Raw genomic sequence first — 25,876 nt, forward strand, 5'->3', positions numbered from 1 at the left:
TCACAAGAGAAACATATATTATAAAATACTTATACATTATAAAATTCCAATACTGCATAGAATTGACTACAAATTTAATTCAAGATTATGGTTTTAAATTTTTATTTTTTATGCATCTCTATATTAATTATGTAAGTTTATATATAAATTTTTTATGTACTTATTAATTTTTTTATTTACTTATAAATTTATGTCTTTTTTATTTAAATATTATTTTTGATGATTACAGATCAATATTATGAGATTTTATCCCATTCCAAATTACCGTTGTAGATACTGTCGAGGTACAGGCCATAATCAGGGACACGAGTTCTTCCTTCAAGCCAAGCCCTTTAATAGTTGCCATATCTACTTTGATGGCATCCTCAGATTTTTATTGTTTCCTCAGTTTGAGAAAACATTAGCCCAATCCTAGGATAATAGATTAATGTAATGATGCTCAAGTAATAGGCAAGTACAATTGACACAAAAGGAGCAAGTAAAAAACTCATTTTTGAAAGCAAAATTTGACAGATAAACACATGTTGTTTATTTTCACAAGAGAAACATATATTATAAAATTACTTATACATTATAAAATTCCAATGCTGCATAGAATTGACTACAAATTTAATTCAAGATTATGGTTTTAAATTTTTATTTTTATGCATCTCTTATATTAATTATGTAAGTTTATATATAAATTTTTTATGTACTTATTAATTTTTTTATTTACTTATAAAATTTATGTATTTTTATTTAAATATTATTTTTTATGATTACAGATCAATATTATATATATTAATTAAAATTATATTTTAATTATAAGCGGTCTAACTCCGAATGCCTGACTTGCGAACCCTTGATCTATTAAATTGATCGGTCCGGTTCCTATACATCGGTCTAGGACGAACAAAGATGCCTGCCGCCCGACCCAATATGCCATCTCGGCTTGATGAGGCCTGATGATGTGCTCGTGCATGGGCTATGGGATGATAGGCTCCCCAAACCCGATCCGGCTGATTTCTATTGATCACAATGAAATTTTCTTGCTTCTTAATAAGTTATGACGAATTGGTCCTTCTCCCTCGAAACATAATCGCTTGCTTGTTTGTCTTCTGTCTTCGCAATCAGTGGTCGAATTTTCTGGTTTTTGCTTTTATGTGAGATTTTGCTTAAATTTCAACTTGTGAATCCGTTCTCTCCTTCGTTCTTTTTGGGTCATCAAAGAGGTTCTTCGTCTTGTAATATTCCACAACGGTTTCTGGTGTTTCAGAAACTTAGAGAATATCTATAGATTGAAAAGATATGAATGATAAAGCTTGGAATTGGGCTATAGGATTGACATATATAGTATCAGTGGCAGCAATTTGGATTGCTGCCAGCTTTGTAGTTCAGTCTGTTGTAGACGCAGGGATATCACCATTCCTTATCACATATATCTGCAATTCATTGTTTGTAGTGTACATTCCGATTGTTGAGATTGGACGATATTTGGAGGATTCTTATGGGAGTATATGGTTTTGGAGGAGTGAGGAGGAGGGAAGTAGCGATTTGGAAGTGCTAGGGGAATCAGAGCAGGCTACTCTTCTTGAAGACAATGTCAGCAACGATGCCCGTTCATCCGTGCGGAATGAAGAGCTTGTCAGTCAGAAGAGGAATAGTGAAGGGACATTGGCCGATCAAGGTAGTTTGACTGATGATCTTAAAAATCAATTGGACGCAAAAGGGCGTTGGACTCGATACAGGGTGGCTAAAGTTAGCCTATTGATATGCCCATTTTGGTTCTTTGCCCAACTCACTTTTAATCTCGTTGAAGTATACTACAGTCACGGTGAGCATCTCTAGATCAAGGATTTTACGTCTTGTCTTTAGCTTCAAAATTCTCCTTCATTTAATTATCTGGCTTAACTTCGTTATGTATATGTCATATGCAGTCGAATACTATCTTAAGCAGTGCATCCAGTCTCTTTACATTCTTGGTCTCTCTGGCATTTTTGGATGAGAAATTCACTTGGATAAAGCTCTTTAGTGTTCTTCTTTGCATGGGAGGAACAATAATTGTAAGTCTAGGTGATTCACAAAATGGGCTAAGCACAATTGCTTCAAATCCTTTTCTTGGAGACATTCTCGCTATTGTTTCAGCAGCTTTATATGCAGTTTATATCACCCTTATTCGCAAAAAACTGCCTGATGATGATGGAATGAATGGCCGCGCCAGCATGGCTCAGTTTCTCGGATATGTCGGGCTTTTCAATCTTTTTATTTTTCTTCCTGTTGCCCTCATATTAAATTTCACCAAAGTGGAACCATTTCATTCACTCACCTGGAAGCAGCTCGGCCTGATTATTGGTAAAGGTCTGTATTCATAGTTGCTGCTGCTGCTATTATGTTTTTTATTTTTGCAAATCTGGCTAATTTCTGTATCAGTTTCTTGTTTCAAAAGTTCGATTGGTTACTCTCACCAACAAACAAAAAAGTTCTATTGGTTACTTGTTATTTTCTAGCTTAGGATATGCGCTCTTTTATATCACACACCACATATTATATGTATATATCTTTTACCTCTCTTAGAATGAGTAGTCATTTCTTTTCCTTTTTTTTTCTTGGGTGATGTACTCATTTCTACGTGTATTATACAAAAAGAAGACAAACATATATGCATGCTTTTATTGACACTTTGGACATTTATACATGCATAATTAATGGGCTGTCAAACTTGCCCCAGTGAGATGTTGCAGTACTGCTCTTCATGCTTAACTTTTGAAAGAGAAATAAGGTATATACTGATTCTTCATAGTGTTTCCTAAGTTCTGAAGAGAATCAGCGTGAGGGGGCAATTATTGTCAATGGGATCAGAAAATGTGGGTGACTTAGGGTACCACTTTGAGCTAAACGATTTAAGATTTCAATCTTTCAACGGGCAAGATTATAAATAAAATAACATAAAGTTGTGTCGGGAGAATTCACTTCCATTTGTAATATACTAATTTGTGCAGTAGAGAGCTGCGATAATTGATACATAATATGTAATTTCATAAATGGGGTTTGAAGGGAATGACAGGTGCTGATATTAATGCAACTCCCGTTCTGGGTAGATTTTTGGGCTGAAATCATATTTAAATTTCAACAATGCTTGCTATTAGGTTACAAATGTCAGAAAAATAGTCCAGGCTGCATTCCTGAGAGTCTTGACTTTATAGGGCTGTTCATAGCTGTGGAGTTTGAAATAGAACAGTTGAATGAAAAGATATCAACTAATCATCTCTGATGATTCATAAAACTTTTTGCTACTTCCAGGCTTGGTGTCTGTGTCGTTTAATGTCATCAAGGCTATTAATTATGCGACATAATGGAGATCATAGGATTAAATCTTGTTTTGGCCTAAACTGATTTTTTTTTTCCGGCTTTTTACTTTGTTACCATAGGCTTAGACCTACTTTTTCGTATGTGTTTGCGTTCAGGCTTACCTCAACTTTTGCTAACTGCAGCTTTATTCTTAGTGCTTCATCCATCTATTAACATCAGTACTTTATGAGTTCAGTTTGAAGGGCTTTGTTAACTAACCTAGATTCTTTCCCTTTCGTTTCAGTTGCTGAGGATTAAGAACTAAGGTTGTGCTTAGAATTAGAATTAAGGCTTAAGAAAATATTACCACCAATCTGAAATTATTTTACAAAACGTACTTGAGAAATCAACTTAACTACAGCCTTATTGATTGGAAATACTCTAATGAAACTTGGAATGAAGCGCAGTTTTGGTTCTCATGTGACTCTCATGGAAAGAATGGTTTGATATGATTGATCTTGCCATTAAAACTAATTTGATTCAATGTGGGAAGAATGATTTCTTGTGAATTCTATCTTGCTTTTTAGAACTGAATTCATTTCATTTGAAGAAGCCGATTTAATTTACAGCCTTTCATTGGTTGGAAATAGTCTGATGACAACTTGGATTCTGACAGATTTTTGGTTGTCAAGTGCCTGCCATGGGAAAAATGGTTTAATATTTTTTTGGTCTTTCCAGTAAAGCTAGAATTTATTGAATTTGGGAAGGGGGTTTCTTGTAAATTTTGTTGGAACTGAAGTCATGTCAACTGGTGATAAAATTTCTGAATTCCGTGAAGTTTGGAAACAGTGGCAACATCAAAACGAATAAGCAACATGTTTCTTTTCTATGCATTCTTGCAATCCTTTCAGCTGTAATGTAACAAACTGGAAAAAAAAAATGCTCTTCATTTTTGTCCGAAATATTGTAGAATTGTAAATGTGAAGTTTTAATCAACAATAGCAACGAGTTAACAGAATATTGTGCAGAACTCGGCCATAAGATTGAGTGAAATTGGTGAACTTAAAATGCAAAACCGCGCATTACTTTATCTTTGACATCCAAAGGATATGGAAAGCTAGGATGTCAACTGTATTATCAGCTTCTGAGCATCTTGTTTGTGAGTATTATGCTACATGGATCTTTATTGTCGATTATTAATGAGTTTTCTGCGAGTATAACTTAAATTCTCTAGTGGAAGAGTATAATCTAGGAAGCAATCCGATGGTTATGACTTTTAACTCCTGTTGAGGGAGTCTGATGCTAGATTTCATGCTGTGGTCAATGCTAGTATATCTTTGTTAGAATTCTATGAGATTCTATGTTTGTCACAGCTTCTGTAAATGTGAATAGAAAAATTCATCACCTATCTCTTAGTGAAAATTTTATGTAGGGTTGCTGGATAACGTGCTGAGCGATTACTTGTGGGCCAAGGCAGTTCTTCTAACATCAACCACGGTGGCTACTGCCGGACTTACAATTCAGGTGCCGTTAGCAGCTATCGTGGACAGTTTGACTGGCCATGCGCCTAGCCTGCTGGATTATCTGGGAGCAGTGACTGTGATGATTGGCTTTGGCGGAATCAATATTCCCTCCGATGCCTTCAAAAAATCAAGAGAAGCGAGCGTTGAATTGGAAAACGAGGGTGTGAATTCCACTACTTTACCCACAAGCCAACAATCAAGCACCATGTCATAGCGGCCTTTGCATTGTACTGGTTCCTACTGGTACACTGTTTTATTTCCCATCTCCGTTTGAGGGCGTATTTTAGCAACTGTTTCGCATCAACTGCTGTAACTGAAACGTATTCGTGTATCTCCATCGCATTCGGAAATCGAACCGGAACATGAAAGTTCAATAGAGGATTACATGTTTGCACGAACATATGAAAGTAAAATTCGCATTTGGATCCTTGGACTACTAGACTAATTTAGTTTTAACCCTAAAAAATTATTAAATACATGAATTACTTAATGAAATAAAGACGTGAAGTTTGCCTGTTTGTAATCAGTTTATTATGATCAAAGAATCGCTGCATTTACTTATTTTGGGAATTAAAGCTAAATAGGTCTACCGCTTCAAGAATCAAATCGATTTTTTCTCCTGCGAGCGATTGATATTTTACTATTGAGAAAAGGTAGAATGTGGAATTCGGTAACTTGCGTACGATTGCATCCTTAAACTGCAAATATTAAATTTGTTTCTAGTATTTTATTCATTGTAGCAATTTGTTTGTTAGACAATAGCTCATACTAAATAATATCATCTCTTCAACATTCAACTAGTTAAAAACTAAATTAAAACTAATTAATAATCAAATCGTGCTATAAGCCTCTTAATTAATGCTTAATATTTTTTATATATTAGTTTGCACTATCTTAAGAAGATGATTCCGTCATAAAATTTGCCGGGACCAACTTTCCAAAAGGGAAAAGTTCCTGCTGCCATTGCCAAAACTAACCCTAAAGACCAAGGGTCTGTCAGAATTAACAGTAAAAAAAAAACTTATTTTCAATTTGACTTTTAGAAAAGTTAGATTAGGTAATGTGATTTATATTTGAATTGACTTTTATAAAAGTTAGTTTGTAAAGTAAAAAAATTGTTTGGATTATAATTGAATAAATAAGTTTAGTTTATAGAATAAACAAAATGGGTAAGACTTTTATTAAATAATAAAAATAATTAAAAATATGAATTTACAAAATATAATAATTTTAAATTATTATAATATGAAAAATGTATATTTAATAAATAAAATATATTTAAATTAGAAATCAATATAATGTGGAAATTTTTAACCAAATAAATTATATAATTAATTGAATGATATACTCTGCATAATTTATGTAAATATAAAAATAATATTAAAAATTAAAAATATTATTAAAAAAATATTAAAAATTATTTTCACTTAAAAGAATATTAAAAATAAATAATTAAAAACTGATTAGGAACCACAACAAATATATAAAGAGAAGCCTAAGAATAACATAAACATAAGGGTAAAATTGTTTTTTAATTCCAAAAAGCTATTTTTGATAAGTAAATTTTCAGTGTTTTTGCACTCGTGTTTAAAAAAACAACTTTTGCCTTGTAAGTCAGATTGGTCAAAAGTTGTGACAAATAATTTTCAAATTTACAAATTAACTTATCACACCTATAAACTATTTTTTCTCCCAAAATGCCTTACCAAGCAATCTGCAGCAAGGTGGCCGCCCGCAGCCAATGAGGTGGCTAAGCTAACTTTGTTCTTAAACAAATGGAGGGAGTACTGGAAAAGCACAAACATTTCATAATTTCATTTAGATACACAGCACCTTCAAACAACTTTCTATTTGAGATTCATTTTGTTCATGTCATGTTCCTATTTTTTAAAAAAATTTACATTCTAAATATTTTAGAATTTCAATAGTACAAAATTTCACAAAAGATGATTCACAAAAATAATAAAGAAGAATTAACAAGAGGTCTTAAAGAAGAAATTATAAAAACAAGTCCTAAAACAATCACCCACAAAGTCTATCTATTCAACTTGTTTAATAATTACAAGTTTGTAATCCCAAGGATATAAAATTATGTTTATTTTTTTTTTTCTCTAGTTCTAAAAATGACTTTTAAATTTAATTTCTTTTTTATCTCAGGAATAAAATTAAGTAGTTCATGTTTTTCATAAGTTTACCAAATCCGCAGATTTATCCCAGTGCTTTATTAAATTTATATATCAATGTCTAATATAAATTAAATAAATTTTTATGCCTTGATATTAAAAGAACTCCATGCTTTCCCATTTTAAAAAAAAAAAAAAAGGTACTACAATTCCTAAAAAATTGTCATCACGATAAATGCTAATACACGGAATGGAATCAGCAGACTAACAAACAACTGCAAATCAGAAGCTTCCACGTCGATAACTGCGTTATAACGAATTATCCGAATTATATTAGGAAGATCTATTTTTCATTTTTGGCGCTAGTTCATCTGGGAGTTACATCAATCAAGGAAAAATAATGAAAACACCGTATAGGGGTCAGTTCATCCCCTAGATTGTGGAGATACGAGAGTAGCATGATGCTAGCTCTATGACAAAACCGTCTGCCCATATCTCTGCATCACTCTCTTGGTGGCAAGGGCTGCAGCCTCGCTAGCACGCATAGAACCAGTTGCCATTATTGCTGCAAACTCTCTAACAATCTCCTCTTGCACCTTGCTGCGGGCTTCACCAAGAGGATCTCCGACAACTCCATTGGGGACTGACTTCTCTTTCTCCCCAGCATGTTTTACTGCAAGTGGAACCGCATTTCCCTTTGCCTTTAAGCCGTCCACCTTGTCTTTAGTTTCAACATCCGCTGCTCCGGAAGATCCTTTCTCAGCAGAAAACTTGGAGCTACCTGAAGTTCTTGCAGTATTGGCTGAGGCAGGATTTTGAGGGGGCACAATTGAAGGTTTGAATTGGGGAACTTGGGGAACTGCGCCGGATCTCAATGTTGTCTCTAAATTCTGTATCATAGGCACTGCAAAATGAAATTTTATGGTGGCGGGAATCAGTAATTTATGCCTCCACAAGCACCCATCGATATTTATGAATAGAACGGTTGCTTAATGAGCATCATTCCTTAAAACTCAAATAAACTCTAACAAGAAGACAAATACAAAAACAGTTCAACTTAAGAAAGGGGAAACTTGTTCAAAACACTATAAATGGACCTAGGAAAATAACCATCACGCTTCCTAAGATTGTCAGTCGAAAAAGGAAAGTATATCGATGCAAAATGCTTTGAATAGTTAGCATAAAGTGCTACAATCCAAGAAGTTCCACACAGAGATGAAAATGCCCTAAAAGGATTTGTCAAATGCATCCCCCATGGAAAACTAAGAAACCTATGAATGCCTTTGATTATTTTTTCCTTCAGAGAAAGCATTAAACACACTGCACTGAAAGAGGTGCATAAAAGGGATAATACAGGAATCTAAGAAAAGCGTAAATTTAAGGCAACAACTTACATATAAGGTGTCCCATTGGACTGCTCATAACTTCATTAGGAAGCTGTAGAATATAGTCAGGAATGCTTGCGCCAACCAAAAACTGGGCAATTTCATTGCTGAAGTTGTTGCAATTGTGTGTAAGTAAATTATAGGTTTCTGCTGTGTAGCGTGGACTGATTTCATCTAAATAAGTTTCAAACACATCCTTAGGCACGTGTGTGTAACACCCAATTCTACGACTCTAGGGGCGTTCCATAGGGAGTTGATCCAGCAGGAGAATACTGTATACCCCCACCAAAGTAATACTCATTACCATAAACCACGATTCCTGTGTGCCTGAAGTACAACACAACGTGCACAGTCATATGAATTTCAATCTGCCAACCAATGATTGCACACTAAAAGAATTCACATGCTCATCAACACCAAGGCCAACCACATTTCTTAACAAAGAAAGAAAAAGACAAATAACAGCACAGGGCAGAAGCAAGTAGCATACTGCCCAGGAGCGATATCCATTCCATTATTAAATAAATAGAAAGAATGTCAAGTCAAGGTACTATTACACATCCACAGCATTTGAGTAGCAATCACACAGGCATAGTCATGAAGAGATCTTATCATCAGAACAAAGTATACCACATATTATTAGTTTATCTTAAGTGATATTTTGCATATGTGATAGGAGTTTTATCTTGTTAATTGCAAAACAAATTTTTTTACCCCAGGTGACTACAGAGTTTGCCAAAAAAAAAACAAAAAAACAAAAAAAAGCAAAAGAACTCACCAAACAGCCTCAATGGATTTCCCCAAAAATGTTGATGAGAGCTGTCGAGCAAGTCCTTGACTTAGATCATAAACATTAAGAGTGACCCTGTGACCCTCCTACAATCAATATAGGCTATTGTGATAAGTACACTAGCAATTGTGAATTGCTTTGAAGACAGCCGAATAGCAAAAGAATAATTGAAACAACATTTAGCGTCAAATACCTCAGCCATCAGCAACAGTTCAATAGAGAAATATCTAGCTGCCTGGTAACACTCAAAAGTCGTAAACCTGTTGATGAAACTTATCAGAACAACCTAACAAATGAACGACAATTATTTGAAAAATCCATCGGAGTTCATGTTTGGAAAGACATGAGAAATGTATCAGTCAAAGCATGCCAATTCCTTCCACCCCCAAAAAAGATGAGTTTACTTTATATGAGGATTTCTGCAGGGCGTAATGCAGGAAATACAGAAGCTACACCATTAAAAATCTACATTCCAACTAATCTAAACTGACATCAAGGTGAAGCGAAAACAACGAATAATATCATTACAACAGAAGGATAATGTCTCCCTCGCCTCTGCTTAAAGCTCAATCCTCACATTTTACGAAATTACGTTGAAACTTAACGACAAACATGCACACATTCCCCGACCGAAATGAAATCCAATTCCCAAAATTAAAACTTCAAGATATCAAAGATCCAAACAAAAATGGAATTACCAAATTGAACAACTCCCTTAACAGGCATATATATACTTTCCAGAATCCCTAACCCCTAAACAAATAAAAGCGAGGGGTGAGCAAATAAGATACCTAAGATCAGGAAGGACGAAGAAGCGAATTAGGGTGGGGCGTGACGGACAGTTTCTTAGTCCTTCTCTCCCAGGACATCCCCCTCGTTACGATAGGAACGCGGCAGACAAGACTTCTCGTTTTAAAGCAAGAGGTATTAATTTCGGAGATCCAGATTGTCTGCGGCCACCACGTTTTCCTTCCGGTATCATCTACGACCTTCTAGAAACTACCTACCCGCAATAATTGAGTGCCACGTGTTTTTACGGTTCCCCAGCTTGATATCGTCGTTTGATATCGTCGTTTATGTGTGGACGGTTAGAATGACGTCCAGAAAACTGACGTCGCTAACCGCGTGAAGTTCATATTCCAGAATTATATGCACAGAATGATCATGCACTCGCGCCTTTTGGAGTTTTGTCAAGCACCAGAGTCGACCCGTTACGGGCTTGAGTCTAAGCGCGCCAAGTCTTAAAAATAGATAAATTTCTCCTGTGAAGTGACAGGCTCAAGACTCGGCTGCGGGTTTTTAACCTGTTTAATTATAAATATAACTTTTGATGTTTATTACATATTTATTAAAATAATAAAAATGAAATAATAAAATCATTAATAAAAGATAGAAAATTGAATAAAATTAAGTCACAAACATAAATATCATCATATGCAAACATTCAAAATATACATCACACTACAATAGAGTTTATTGAACAAATAAACTAAATAGAAGACAAACATAATAAAGGACTAAACTCGATATGGGCTGCAATAGTTATCAATATAGCTCCTTGACTTGTCAATAGTAATAGTGTTGTGTAGATTTACATTAATTGATTCTTTAAATTTTTACAAAAAGACCATGACCTTCTACGCCCTCTACTCATTGGTGGAGGTTACAAAAAGAGAAAGAATAGACAATGAAGAAGGGCGAGCAATCACATGAGGCCAAAGAAGAAAACAATGGGAAAAAAAAGCCACTTTGAACTTAGACAAATGATGGCAAAAGAATTGAAAAAACAGGGCAACTCTTAGTTATTGTGAATGCATCTCACTAAGGTAGAGGCGTCGTCTTTCACAGTTCACCAAATTGCACTCAAGTCCCTTTGGGACTTCTAATTTATTACAAATTTCCTGAGACCTTTTTGTAGTATTGTATTCTATGGGACCCTCAGTGTCATTTTTCCTAGTTTAAAAACTTGATCTAACTTAATGCCGGTTTGGTTTAGTTTGTTTCTCTCTTTTTTTTTTTTTGGTTGCCAAGAGATCCTCCCCACCCGAATTGTTAGTTTGTTTCTCTCAAAGTACTGTCAGACGCTGTAGTGGGGATCCCTCCCAACAGTGTTTTTTTGATACATACTGCTCCAAGGATCGAATCCATGACATGATGTTTAAGGTGCCCAAACCCCTTCTTACTTGGACCAACACTCAACAGTATTTTTTCATATACACCACTCCAAAGATCGAATCCAAGATAATGTTGGTTTGATGGAATGATCCCCCCCCTTTTTATTTTGGGCCTACCCTTCAAATTTCTATGCTATTAGATAATTATCAATGGGTGCCAAGCAAAACACAGGAAAAAAAAATGCAAAACATAAAGTGATTTCGCAAGAATCAAATGCTGCTATTCTGTTATGTCCTTTCTTTAATTCTTTATCTTTGTCCTAATCTCCTCCCTTTCCTCTGTCATTTAGTGATCTTAATCAAACCAGGACGAAGATGTTTCTAACAAGTGAAGCCCATTTTCCCTCTCTTTAACGCAATATGCTCGTGCCGCGCGCGCACACACTCTCGGTTGTTTTCTTCAGCCCTGTATTTACAAGTTGATATGAAGGTTCTTCTGGAACCATCTGAATCTTTTGTTTACTCTGTTTGGATGTGAGAAAGGACTGAGTATGACCGTGGAGTTAATACGTTCTCTCCTCCTGAAGGCCGGCTATTTCAGGTTGAATATGCTATTGAGGCCATCAAGGTATAGTGCTCTTCTCAGTGATCTCTCATTTCCTTTTTATTGTTTATTTCCATGGTTAGGACATGTTATTTCTATATGATCAATCTCTCAGTTTTTTTATGTGTGTGTGTGTGTCTATATGTATATTCATAATTTGGAATTTGTTTGCTAATAATGGAGCCAGGGGAAGCTTGCCTTATTTCATGCTTCCCATATGCTATTTATTTATTTATTTATTTTTTGAACTGATACAGCTAATTGGGCGTGAGCGATCTATTACTTCTTCTGATTTTGTGCTGGCATAATAATATACATTAATTGTAAATTAGAATTGGCTTTTGTTGGCTGCAGCTGGGATCAACTGCAATTGGGTTGAAGACAAAAGAAGGTGTTGTCCTTGCAGTTGAAAAGCGTATCACTTCACCTCTGTTGGTGTGTTTATTTACCAAATTGCATTGTTGTACAGCATCATTAGCTAAAAACATTTTTATGAAACGCAATGGTAGCTCTGATATTGGAGCAGGTGATGAGTAGTATATACGTAAGAAAATTGTGTGCTGAATTTTAAGGCAGATGAACTTGATGAATATTGCACTCTCGGAGTCATGCTGTTGGTTTTGTGTTTGTATCATAATTTATTTTGCTAAAATAAATTGTTTTGAAGATTATTTTACTTCTGGCTCTATTGTGATATTAATAATAATATGCATTAGCCAAATTGTGTTTGTACCATGACATTTAATATTTCTAACGTTGGTTTTCTTTCACCTATTTTTAATTGTGTGAAAGATGTTATTATCTTTAGGTTCTAATAGAAATGAGCGTAATATCTAATATTCTAACTTAACCTACAGTTATATGGTTGTTCTCTTTGGTCTAAGAAATGTGATTACTGTCTAAGTTATTAGGGGAAGATCTCAAAATGTTGTTATGTAATTCTAATGATATCCACTCAGTTCAAGCCACATTTTCTTTGGGCAGTGATATCTTTGTATTTGTGCAACTTCCTTCAATTTTTTTTTTTTTTTTGAACTTCTCTTTCAGGAGCCAAGCAGTGTTGAGAAGATCATGGAAATTGATCAGCACATAGGTTGTGCAATGAGTGGACTAATTGCTGATGCTCGAACACTTGTTGAGCATGCGCGAGTTGAAACTCAGGTTTTGTTAGTGTTCCTTGTTTTCTTTTAATTGTTAGTTGATTATTTAGTTATTTATATGTATCATGTTATTGTTTACAGAATCATAGGTTCTCTTATGGGGAGCCAATGACTGTAGAGTCTACAACCCAAGCTCTATGTGATCTAGCCTTGCGGTTTGGCGAAGGTGATGAAGAATCAATGGTAAAGAACTACTTAGCTTTCTCTAGATATGATGCTTTTCATTTGATGTTACATGGTATGCATAATATGGGCCCAACAATTTATAACCAGTTGTTGCTATGTGGCTTTGTGACTTGCATATATGCTGCAATAAGTATCTCTTATGCACATTCAGTATCAGTGGTCCATATATTCATTTTCTTGAACTTAACTAGCCGATATAAATTGGTTGGATGATGGGGAATGCGTCTCTTGTGTAATTGAAGGATTAGCTTAAAGTTCGGTGTACTAGTGCCTTGTCTGTTTGTGATGTTGTATCTTTGAGACATGATGTTGGACTGCTTAGAGATTCCATGTGGAAAAAATGTAGTAAAGATGAGGGTAATTGGGTAAGAATTATTTGTACTTGTTAAAGATTGGAGCTGCTTTTATTCATCATATTCTTGCAGAAAAATTGTGTTTACATAAATTTTTGAGGATCAAATGTAATGATTGAAGTTTGAAGTAGTTTCAGAAAACATCCTTAATCTTCAGTCATGTACAGTCATGAGATTCAAGTTACTGTGGAAAGGATTGTAAACAAGTAAAGCTGCAAATGCATGCTGTGCAAGGGTTAGATAGCTTAAGTTCAAGGATTTATCTAAGATAAGGGAAAATTAGGAATGACACCCGGAAGAGTCATATAAATAGATGTACTCAAGGGATTGGAATATTTTAACTTTGGAGAAGAACAATGGAATGGAAGAATTCATGTGGAGTTGAAGTGCTTTTAACTACTGTTATTATCAAATCATTGGAAGATAACTTCGTATTCTTTGGCTTTAATTCTTCTTCCAAATATCCTAGGGATAATTTCTGAACTGTAAATCGATAAATATTAATTGGTGGTGGGTGGCACTTAAGTAGGATGGGCAACCCTCCCAAAACATAGCTATTGAGATTGGTGAACTAGCGCACCTAAATTTCCTATTGAGTTTCTCATACTATATTCCTATTTATAAGTCACCTGCAGAGAAAAAGTTTTCCTAAATATAAGTCTTCCTCTATCCCTTTTTATGGGACTCCATAATATCTAATCTACCCTCCTCATCAGGGCCTCCAATGGCCTTCTTTGGTAGATCAGGTGAGGAGGGTAGATCAGACATTATGGAGTCCCATAAAAAGACCGAGAAGAACGATCAATAAGGTCATTGAACGAGATCTCCTAATCAACAACATATTTAAGGACTGGGTTGTTGACAAAGCACAATGGTGTCGTGTGATTCATGTAGCCGACCCACCTAGTGGGATAAGGCTTGTTGTTGTTGTTGTTGTTGTTGTATCTTTGTTGACTTAATAAATGCAGAAAAAGATAAAGGAAATATGTGAGATAAAATATAAAAATATTTTTAATATCCTTTCTTTAATGAGGTCAAATGTGAAACAATATTATAAATTCAATGCATTCTTGTTTTGCAGACTTGGGTTATAAGTGACTTATAAATAGGAATAGAGTTTCTATTCACTATAGGACTAATGCACCTCGTCTTTGGAGAGTTGACATCTTAGCACTTGACTTCCTTGCCAATCAAGGGCAATGGGGCATTGTTATTCACCATCGTTGCCACCAACTAATAATTCATTTTGGATAGGGAATCCTCTCCTAAAACCTCACTATTGAGGTGGGAGAGCCTGCCCTCTTAGTTTTAAATAACTCATTGAGCATCTTATAATACTCAAATGTGGGACTGAGGCATCTCATATTGCTTAAGTTTCCATAAATTTTTTGAACATATTATCACTTAAGTTTTGATGATGTATGCCTATACACGTCATACATTTTTAGAGAATGAAGTTCATGCTAATTTTGGGCAGTAATTTGAAGTTAAACTGGTAGAATATTTCATTCAAATTTAATTGCAACATCCATCCAATCTAATTGGGTTTATTATTTCAAATTTATTGGAAACTTTGAAGTAATCAGGGCTCTCATGTCTTGGAAGTTTTGTCTATAACCTACTTGAGGTCACATGATGGATTATTCTACTACTTTCTTACTTCAGAACTTGAGATCAAGTTCTCTCATGTTGGAGAGAACAATAGATTCTGGAAAGAGATTGAAAAAAAGTATTCATTATTTGTAAATTAGGAATTATGGATAAATATAAAAAATGAGATTCTAAAATTCAGAGTAAGTTAGAGTTTGAATAAGTTATCTTTGATATATTTTCTCTTATTTTCTTTTGATTTTACTATTTGGTTAGGATCTTCCTTCTATCTTGAATTTTATCCTATGTTTTAAAATGTATCTGGAATTTAATATAGGTCTTTACTAGTTAGCGTTTGGTAACGTTAATAGATTCATTAGTAAAAGTTCTATTAGCTCTCCTTCTCTCTTTGACATCTCTTACCCTTTTTCTTATGCTTGCTCTGGTATTTCATCTTCATGGTGGCCATTAATGCCTGCCTTGCTCTTGGAAAATATCCTTATTTTTATTTGGTTGCTCCAGCATTTTAGCTTTTGTTTTACTTTCCAAATCTGCCAAGTATGCATTTTAATGTGTGATCTTTATTTTTTCTTCATCTTGACAGTCACGACCCTTTGGAGTGTCTCTCCTCATTGCGGGGCATGATGAGAACGGACCTAGTTTGTGAGTACACGTCTTTATTTTACTGTGCAATGGCTACTTGTGACGTGTACTACAATATTATGGCTATCACTGATTGTTTATTTCATTTTAATAGTGGTAGAATGCAATTTATACATGTCTGTGCATGGATTTGTGAATTTGTGAAGAATATTTATTTGTATATCCCTTTAGTACAAACTCTATGCCTATAAGGTCCTTCAATTACATGCTTTTGTTCTCTTAAACATTATCTATTCCTTGTTTTTCCTTTTCCCTTGGTTTGGCACATCGTCTCTCACTGGGTACAATAGGGTGTATTCTATCTATTTGTTTGCTGGAGGTTAGGTGAAGATTTGTGTTTGGAACCTCTTGTCAACAGAATACATGCATTACATAATGTATGGCAAAGTAATTGAGTGCTGATATTAATGTGGAAATATCGTAGAAATCGAATCACCTAACAAAGATAGAAAATAAAAGCACAAAGAAGGATAGAATTCTTCTACTGACAAGTAAGGTAAGGATCTCACACTTACTTGTGAATAGACCTAGGAGAATCTGCCATAGAAAGTAATGCTTTTTGAATTATGCGATGCTTTATTCTGGGGGCATGATGCCAATTTATAATGTTTACAGAGAGAAAAATTAGGAAAGTAGTTTAAGAATTCAAATGACTGCTCCTAAGTTTGAGGGGGCATATCCCACTTATTCCGTAGCTAACCAACCAAGAAAATAGGAACAATGAACAAAAAGAACTAAAAATCACAAATAACCAACAACAACTAAATTCTGAATCCCCTAATCTTCTCGACCCCTTTTTGCCTCCTAGAATAAGTCAACCTAAATCTTTTAGGGGTCCTATCATTACCTCCCCCTTGAAAAAACGACTTGTCCTCAAGTCGAAATTGAGGAAATTGTGCAGCTAGCAAGTCATAGTCTTCCCAAGTTGCTTCTTCGATTGGTTTATCAGTCCATTGCACCAATAATTCTAGACTCTTACTGGTTGTCCAGCGATGTTGCAGCACGTGTGAGGGAGTAAGTTGTAATTCCATGTCCGACGATAAGGGTAGCATTGCTGGAATTGGTGGTAGATCCTATCCAAAAGCAAGTCTTCATAAGGACACGTGGAATATGGGATGAATTTTAGCAATCGGTGGTAGCTCTAATTCATATGCCACTTTCCCAATGCAATGTAGAACTTTATAGGGCCAAAAAATCTGGGTGATAGCTTTTCAAACCTCCGCCTTGCTAATGATTTTTGGCGGTATGGCTGCAGTCGCAACCATACTACATCTCCTGGTGTAAATTGTAGATCTCGGTGGTGGCGATCAGCTTGTCCCTTCATGTGGATGTGGTTCTGTGCTTTCAGCAAATTATCATGCAAGACCTTAAGCATGTCATCCTAGAGTTCTAGCTGTTCTTCCAGGTTTGCCATTGCTATTTCTCCCTTGATGTAAGGAACTAAGGGTGGGGGATCCCGTCCATACACCGGTTTGAATGGGGTGTTTTTTGCAGCTACGTGGTAACTTGTGTTGAAAGAGTATTCAGCCTAGCATAAGAAATCACTATATTTCTTTGGTTGTTCATGAGCAAAGCACCTTAAGTAAGTTTCTAAGCAATGGTTTACTACTTCTGTTTGACCATCAGATTAGGGGTGGTATGTTATGCTCATATTCAAGGGGGTTTGGCTTAAATGGAATAACTCTTGCCAGAACATGCTTAGAAAAAGAGAATCTCGATCAGAGACTATGGAGTGAGGCATCCCATGGAGGCGTACTATTTCTTTACAGAATATGTGAGCCACAGTTTTAGCAGTGTGGGGGTGTGTCAAATCCATGAAGTGAGCATATTTGCTTAATCTGTCCACTACTACCAATATCACATTATAGCCCTTAGATTGTGGGAGGTCGGTAATGAAATTGAGGGAGATGTTTTCCCAAATCTGTTTTGGGATAGGAAGTGGTTGGAGGAGTCCTGCAGGTGCCAAAGTTTGATATTTGTTTTGCTGGCAGCTAGTGCACCTCTTAATAAAGTGCTTGACATCCTGTTTCATCCCTTCCAACGTAGGTGAGCACTTAACCTCTTCAATGTTTTGAGATAGCCCCCATGACCACTAGTAGGTGTAGCATGTACTTCCTCCATTAATTTATTATGAAGTTCAGCTTGGTTAGGTATTACCGGCCTTGATTTGTAGTATAACCGACCACTCGCCACACTGTAGTCAAAAGTTGGATTCGGATTTTGCTGCAAATTGTCAATTATGGCCTTGGTGTCTGGATCCTCTAGTAAAGCTTGAGGAAGACGTGCAAGATCATCTACCATTAGAACTACTAACTAGAAGAAATGAGTTTGTTGAGGTCTTCTAGAGAGAGAATCAGCTACTGCATTACTCTTTCCAGATTTATACATGATGGAAGAATTGAAGGGCTGTAACTTTATGAGCAGCTGCTACTGTGAGTTGGTCACAATCTTCTGGTCTAGTAAGTGTTTTAAGCTATAATGATTTGTTTGTACAGTGAAATGGGGTCTCGGGGGTAGTGCTTCCATTTTTGAATGGCAAGTACTAATGCCAATGACTCCCAATCATAGGCTGATTTAAACCAGTTTGAAAGAGAGAACCCTTTACTTAAATAGGTTATCGGATGCCCTTCTTGTATGAGGACTGCCCCTATCCCTTCCATGGATGCATCATATTCAACAGTAAAAGGGAGATTAAAATCAGGCAGCTTTAGGATTGATACAGTAGTTAAATGCAGATTGGGCTTGTTCTGTCCATGAGAAGGTGTCCTTCTTGGTAGTTAAATGCTGGTAATAACCTATAAGCCCCAAAAAAACCTCGTAGCTCCTTAACGTTTGTAGGGGGCTGCTAGTTTATAATTGCTGCAATCTTTTTTGGAACTACCTCTACTCTATTTTTTGTAACAATATGGCCTAGATAGTCAATCTTTGTTTGACCCAGGGAGCATTTCTTAGCATTTGCATAGAAAGAATGTTCCTGTAAAGTCTGCAAAACAAGCTGGAGGTGGTCTAAGTGTTGGTGAGCAGAGGAACTATACACTAGGATGTCGTCAAAAAAGACTAACAAAAACTTCCTTAAATAAGGCCTGAATAAGTCATTCATAACTGATTGAAAGGTTGTAGGTGCATTAGTAAGAATGAAGGGCATTACTACAAATTCATAATGCCCTGAATGAGTTTTGAAAGCAGTCTTGTGAATGTTAGAGGGTAGTACAAGTATTTGATGGTAACCAGACTGTATATCAATTTTTGAAAAATAGGTAGCCCCATGTAATTCATCTAATAACTCATCAATATAGAGTCGTCTTGGACCATCTTCCTTGCTTACTAATAAAATAGGGTTGGCAAAGGGATTGGAGTTGGGTCTAATAAAACCCTGTCTTAATAATTCTGCAACTTGTGCCTCAATTTCATTTTTTTAGGAATGAGGATATCCGTAAGGTCTCAGGCTTGGGGGGGTTGCATCCGTTTTCAAGGTTATGGAGAGGTAAAGCAGAGGGTTCACCAAAAAGTTTGGAAATTCACTGCAAATAGAGTTGACATTTAATGTCTCGAACTCACATTAAATGAAATGTGACTTGGGCTACTACTAGGCTTGGCAACTGCACATCAGCTTTGGGATTAATGAATATCCCTTGTATTTCTTCTCGTTGACCCAGAAGATCATAAACATCTCATTCCAGTTAGCTTTAATTTTGTTCAAAGAAGCTAACTACTTGATTCCCAAGACAAAATTAGTTCCCCTCAGCGAGAAAGGGAAGAAGTCTTGCTTAATGATTAAATATGAGATTACCTCCAAAGCAGAACATACTTGATTGCATCTAATGGTATTGTCATTTCTGATTTGAACCCCAAATGGTTGAACTTGCTGGACTTGAAGTTTTAATTCGGTCACTACTGCCTTGGACACAAAATTATGTGTGGACCTACTATCAACCAATATAAGTACCTTTTGGCCCCTTAAAGACCCCTGTAGACGCATGGTGGAAGCCGAAGATCTTCCCAAAATGGCATTGAACGAAATCTTTGCTTCTGCAATCTCGATTTTTGCCTCTAGTTCAATTAAGGGAGGCATCACCTCTTCTCCCTCCTCTGCTATTTCCATGAGCAAAAATGTTCCAACACAGCGATGACCTAGTCTGAATGGTTTGCTACATCGGAAACATAAGCCCTTCTCACGACGTTGCTGAATTTCAGAAGACATGGCCGAAGGAACTGGTTTGGTACCTGAGGTTGAACCCCTAGATGCTCTGCTCATTTGAAGTGATTTAGTGTCCCTTATGTTCTGGGAATTTGATGGGCTTTGTCGATTTGGACCCAAGTAGTGAGTGGGCCTAAGCCTAGGTGCAACTTTTAGTTTGTTTTCAAATTCTTGGGCCAAACTGGTAACCCTAAACACTGTGCGTGGCTTATGCAGCCTGACATCGGTTTTTAGTTCTTCTTTCAAGCCATTGATAAATACTTTGATCAAGTAGTGTTGTGGCTAGTTCTTGACGTGGGTTGAATGACGAGCGAACTCCGCACGATAGTCAGTAATAGTACCGGTCTAGCGAATGCTACATAGGTAGTCATCGTGGTTTTGGTATTTTGGAGGATTGTATGATTCTTGAAGAGCTTTGACCAATTCATCCCAATATAGCATCGTAGATTCGCCATTAATCCACAAGAAGAGGTCTAGAGCATCCCTTTTGAGATACATGGATGCCATATCGACCTTCAAATCTTTTGGTGTATCATAGTACTTGAAGTACTTCTTAGCTTTCAGAATCCATCCTTTAGGGTCACCTCCACTGAATTTCGAAAATTCAATATACAGCATGCGACATCTAAATGAGTATTCAGGGTCATCTTTGCTATCAGCCTCCTAGTGTGAGCGCGTTCCCTGTCTTCTACTCCACTTAGAGGCAGCCTCTAAGCCTGCCACTTTGTCTGCCTGTATCTCTAGTGTTTGAAGTCTTTTAGCAATAGTAACCAATGGGTCATTTTCCCCTGTGAACGGATTTTCAGGTTGAGGCGGATTGTGTGATGATCTAGTTTCAGCCATGGCTCTGATGCCAAAAATGGTAGAGACCAAATCAGCTAACAAGGACAAAGAAAATAAAAGCAGAAAGAAGGATAGAATTCTGCTACTAACAAGTAAGGTAAGGATCTCAATAGACCTAGGAGAATCTCCCACACAAAGTAATACTCTTTGAATTATGTGATGCTTTATTCTGGGGGCATGATGCCAATTTATAATGTTTACGGAGAGAAAAATCAAGAAAGTAGTTTAAGAATTCAAATGATTGCTCCTAAGTTTGAGTGGGCGTACTCCCCTTATTCTGCAACTAACCAACCAAGAAAATAGGAACAATGAACAAAAAGAAATAAAAATCACAAATAATCAGCAACAACTAAATTCTGAGTCACCTACTCTTCTCGACCCTGTTTCTGCCTCCTAGAATAACTCCACCTAAATCTTTCAGGGGTCCTATCAGAATTTTTTCTGGAAAAGAGCTTAGTATGCAGCCAAAATAAGTCACTCCCCTTGAATCTCACAAGAAAAAGGACGCACACCTTAGTTCACAATACACACTACAGGCACAAAAAATACGAGAGTAGGTTCTTTAATAATAGAACACTGGTTTGCCAACTATCAAGAGGTTGGCTTTCCAACAAAAGCTTGTCAAAATTCTTCCTACTCCCTTCTTTCGCAGCCTTCCTCTTTATATGCTCCTGTCAACTACTTTTTAAACTGCGCCCTCCTACCTCTTGTTCCTGCCCTTCTTTATTCTTTCAGATTTTTCTTTATTTCATTGCCGCAATTGTTATAGCTTTGCTGATCCATCATAAATGCAAAGGTCTTCAGGGTTAATGATAGAATTAGGGTAATGGGAATAACAGTAGGTGAATTATTTATTGGAACAAGTCAGAATCTAACTTCATACACAAGCGAAGAATTGGAGAATCGCTTGAATTTCATAAAATATTCATTGCCTATCTTCTTCATAAAACCATACTTTAGATTATTACCGATGATTCTATGGGAAAAATATTTTCCCTTGATTCAAAGTGATAGGTTGCATCCTACTAGGTCTTTCTTTCTCCTACTATAGGTAATAAGGTGGGCATCCTACCAGTTAAATCCCTTATTTGGCATGTGGTAACCGAATCTAGTTATCAGTAATCATTTATTGCCAGTTGAGTGGATTCATAAGGAATTACCTCCCGTTGTCCCTATGGAATGTTGTAAATCCTTGGAGACTTGTAGAAATGTGTTTTCAATAGCCCATTTGGCACATCGATTAGAAAGGAATAGATTTAAAAACGTGATTTTGGGAATAGAAAATAATTAGTGTACGCTGTCCCCCACTTTATAAAAATAATAAAAAATAAAAACTGTTGAATAATATTTACAAGGGCTGACAGAATTAAAAAAAAAAAAAAAAGGAACCATGCTGCTGCAGGAATATTTTGGCGTGGGCTTTCTGGCCTTTCATGGAAGGCTTGAGTTTGTTCTTAGAATCTGATGCAAGCTTTTTACTAGAATGCTATAGATTTGGAATTAAGAGGAAGAAAAATACTAAAAGTAATTCGTCTCATAACTGATGGTATTAGCAGTATCTTGCACAATTGTTCCTTTACTTTCCTGAGGATAATCCTGGTCTATATGGAGGCCCAATCTATATAATTGTTATGGACATGCGTATATCAAATAATGCTGCTTGTTATTCGTTTGACTTTTTCATTTTGCAGGATCCATTCCTTTATCCTCTATTCAGTTTAGAGGAAAACTGGAATGAATTTCTTGTATTATTCAACGTTAGAAGGGGTACATTTATACAAGGGAGAGGAACCTCAGTCTTAATGACTTATAATATCGTAATGATATCCTAAGAATAATATCTGATTCTATACTATTTACGTTAACGGGGAAATACTCCAATATGTTTACATGCTCTAAGGGAAATTATTTTGTTGTTGCTGGTCTTGTTGATACCATTTCCTTTCTGAAGTCGTTTCATTTTGTGGATCTTTAGCTGACTCTCGCTTCTGATTTGCAGATATTATACTGATCCGTCAGGAACATTTTGGCAATGCAATGCTAAAGCTATTGGTTCAGGCTCAGAAGGAGCAGACAGTTCTCTGCAAGAACAATACAACAAGGTATGCATGGTCTGACGATGGGCTGTTTCTTCATGTATTATTACTGTCTGTAACAATAAAATGTGATTGCGAGAGATGATACTAAGTGTAAAGAGGAGTAGAAAATTGATAATAAATGGATGTGGGGACAAAATGCTTATAAGTAGCTTAATGGCGATAGAGGAGTAAACGTGTATTAAAATTTGTACTTGTGGCATTTCTATGATTGAACCTACAGGTAAAACCATAAATATTTTCGTCTGGTACCCCAAAAGATTAAATTCCGACACATCTCTACCATTATTTCATCTCATTCTTTAGAAATTAAGCATATTCCTTTCATTGTAGGTACTAAAATAGCATATTGTTATCCTTTCATCTATACTTTTAAAACAAGTATGCAACATTTTATGTGTATGACTTACTAGTATGTACCTTGAATCAAGCGACTTCCATTTATCTTTGGTTCCGTTAATCTACTAGCTATTTTGTGGTCTATGCAATGTTAAAATCAGATAAATGTTTTGATATCAAAATAAAGTATCCATTCCTCTTTGTATATCACTTTGCATATGCTGAATTGGCAGATTCTCTTTCCAGAGGTATCCATATGGCATGAAAATTGGGTGTCCATGACATACTTGTTTTGCAGGACCTAACTCTTCAAGAAGCTGAGACCATCGCTCTATCCATTCTCAAGCAAGTTATGGAAGAGAAGGTAAGGATAAATTTAATGCTAAATATTTTATTTATTGTGCTAATTTCTCATCCTCTTCCTGGCTTCTGGTACCATGATTATAATGATTTTCTGCTCCCATCATTTCTTTCAAAACTGTCTTCTGGGATGTTCTGAGAGTGGGGATGAGTTTTACCTCCCCTAAACTAAGGCTCAGTTACAACGCTGTCATGGAATCTTTAAAAATGTAATAAAATATTGCGGAAGTTTATACTAAAACAAAAATGTTGAATACTGTTGAAGTTAATTTCAAGTCTCCTTATGTGCATCCCGCTATTGCTCTCTAATACATTTTGTGATGCCTCAACTTCCCAAATGTTTTTTTTTTTCTTCTTTTTGACTATTAGATTCTTCATAAAATGAAGGACATTTTAATATTTTATGGTGATGAAATAATGCAGTTTTGAATTTGTGTAATTTTTCAGAGAAAAATACCCTAAAATTGTGCTATTTTAGTTTATTTTCATCGACAAACCATTAAAAAAAAAAAAAAATCCTCAGATCCATTAAAAAAAAAAAATTCTCTACATACCGTACTGTGCCTGGAAAATAACGTGTTTCCGTTCTATTTTTTCCCCCCAAAATTTCAGGTGACTCCCAATAACGTTGACATTGCTAAGGTGGCTCCGACGTACCATCTCTATTCTCCCTCGGAGGTGGAAGCTGTGATTAGTCGCCTATGATTGCCCTTCTGCATGAAATCTGCTGTCGTTAACTTCTTTGATTCTCCTTCGTTGTGCCTTTACTTCATCAGTCTTGCGTGGAAAGTACATAATTTGTCAATAACTACTTGGACTTGTTATGGTTTTAAAGGTGCATAATTTACTTGATGCTACTCGTGAATTTGCATAATGTTATCGAGTTAAACTCTTAAAACTATTTAGAGTTTGGGAAAAGTTACAACTCATGGGACGTTTGAGAACTGCATGTAGCCAATGGCAGTTAGCTGCTATATTCTTTGCGAATTTGAGGAGGTTGGTTTAGGTCCTTGATTCTCCGCCTCTCTTAAGATTCGCTTCGTCGACCGCCACCATTCTTCACTTCGTCGACCTTCGCTGCTTGGAGGTTTCCTGTCTGACTTGTAAATACTCGCTAAATGCGTGAAGCGCCATTTGTGACAGCATTCCCCTCGATGCCCTTCTTCCAATTCTCACTTCCGTCCTTAGACAATCTCTCTATCTTCCTTCCAGACAAATTTTATGCTAGTGGAAGGTAGGCATTATTTTTCTATTTTGGCTGGCCGGTAGAAATTGGTTTAATCCCAAAAGAAATGAAGAAATCAATTTGATGAAACATGTCCCCAAGCGTTCACATTTATAATTAGCTACCCCTTTGGTGTTATTTACAAGATCTCAAAATTTGAATTGGTTTGGTTTTTTATTGGATTTTACTAAAGATTGTTTAAACATTAAATTAATTCTCCACTTTTCATCATCCTTTATTATATAATTGTTAATTTCTCTCTTATTTGATTTCTCATTAAACAATAAAGTTGTTAATCTTTTGTTACTTAATTTTTATCCTTTTGCTTTACTTAATTTATTTGTTTTTTTTAAGTTTGGATAATAACTTATTACTGTTTGATGTTTTTCTCTATACATCATTAGTTTAATTTACTAATATTATAATTTGAATAAAATTTTTTAGAAGTTTTATTGTTTCATTTTTTTATCTCAAAATATTGAAAAGAATTTACATTTTAAAAAATAACATAAAAGGGCTGACTTTTTTAGGCATTAGGCCTTCACAGGCTAGCCCTCAAGGGTAGCCCGTTCTTTATTGACAGTATTATTAAATAAAGATATACTTTGAAAAAAAAAAGGCATATTTGGTTTAGAGTTTGTTTGGGATCATAGTGAAAATTCTCTATAAGCACGTTTCATACAAATCAAGACAAGACTTCTCTCATTTACTTGTCTCGTATTCTGTAAATCACTATTAAAAAGTTATTTATAAGCTGTTCCACGCAGGCATTTCGTAGAATACAAGTAGAAATTAGGGTTTAGGGCTTAGGGTTTGGGGTTTGGGGTTTGGGGGTTTGGGGTTTAGCGTTTGGGGTTTAGGGTTTTTTGGGGCTTAGGGCTTTGGGCTTAGGCCTTAGGGCTTAGGTTTGGGTTTAGGGCTTAGGGCTTAGGGCTTAGGGTTTAGGGCTTAGGGTTCAGGCTTCAGGGTTCAGGCTTCAGGGTGAGGGTTTAGGGTTTAGGGTTTAGGGTTTAGGGTTTAGGGTTTAGGGTTTAGGGTTTAGGGTTTAGGGTTTAGG

At 35.9% G+C, this 25,876-nt stretch overlaps 3 protein-coding genes across 3 annotated transcripts; 2 read left to right on the forward strand and 1 right to left on the reverse strand.

The window, feature by feature from the left end:
- Positions 1-995: 995 nt before the first annotated feature.
- Positions 996-5,217, forward strand: LOC114730226 (thiamine-repressible mitochondrial transport protein THI74). The gene is given in 4 exon segments (XM_028917272.1): positions 996-1,787; positions 1,789-1,813; positions 1,917-2,337; positions 4,700-5,217. Coding segments are annotated over 4 exon segments (1,251 nt in total). The 5' UTR covers positions 996-1,287; the 3' UTR covers positions 5,005-5,217.
- A 1,980-nt stretch (positions 5,218-7,197) lies between these two features.
- LOC114730214 (desumoylating isopeptidase 1) lies at positions 7,198-9,996 on the reverse strand. The gene is given in 7 exon segments (XM_028917256.1): positions 7,198-7,817; positions 8,308-8,509; positions 8,512-8,534; positions 8,537-8,625; positions 9,077-9,174; positions 9,282-9,348; positions 9,880-9,996. Coding segments are annotated over 6 exon segments (855 nt in total). The 5' UTR covers positions 9,291-9,348; positions 9,880-9,996; the 3' UTR covers positions 7,198-7,383.
- A 1,352-nt stretch (positions 9,997-11,348) lies between these two features.
- LOC114730213 (proteasome subunit alpha type-5) lies at positions 11,349-24,603 on the forward strand. Its single transcript, XM_028917255.1, has 9 exons — positions 11,349-11,590; positions 11,745-11,830; positions 12,161-12,241; positions 12,854-12,967; positions 13,048-13,149; positions 15,700-15,758; positions 22,799-22,901; positions 23,533-23,598; positions 24,207-24,603. The coding sequence occupies exons 1-9, from the start codon at positions 11,578-11,580 to the stop codon at positions 24,297-24,299; spliced, it is 717 nt and encodes a 238-aa protein (XP_028773088.1). The 5' UTR covers positions 11,349-11,577; the 3' UTR covers positions 24,300-24,603.
- The last annotated feature ends 1,273 nt before the right edge of the window (positions 24,604-25,876 follow it).

This window comes from Neltuma alba, unplaced genomic scaffold (assembly GCF_004799145.2).
Source record: "Neltuma alba isolate B1F8T4 unplaced genomic scaffold, ASM479914v2 tig00012718_pilon, whole genome shotgun sequence".
In the NCBI taxonomy this organism is placed as follows: Eukaryota; Viridiplantae; Streptophyta; class Magnoliopsida; order Fabales; family Fabaceae; genus Neltuma; species Neltuma alba.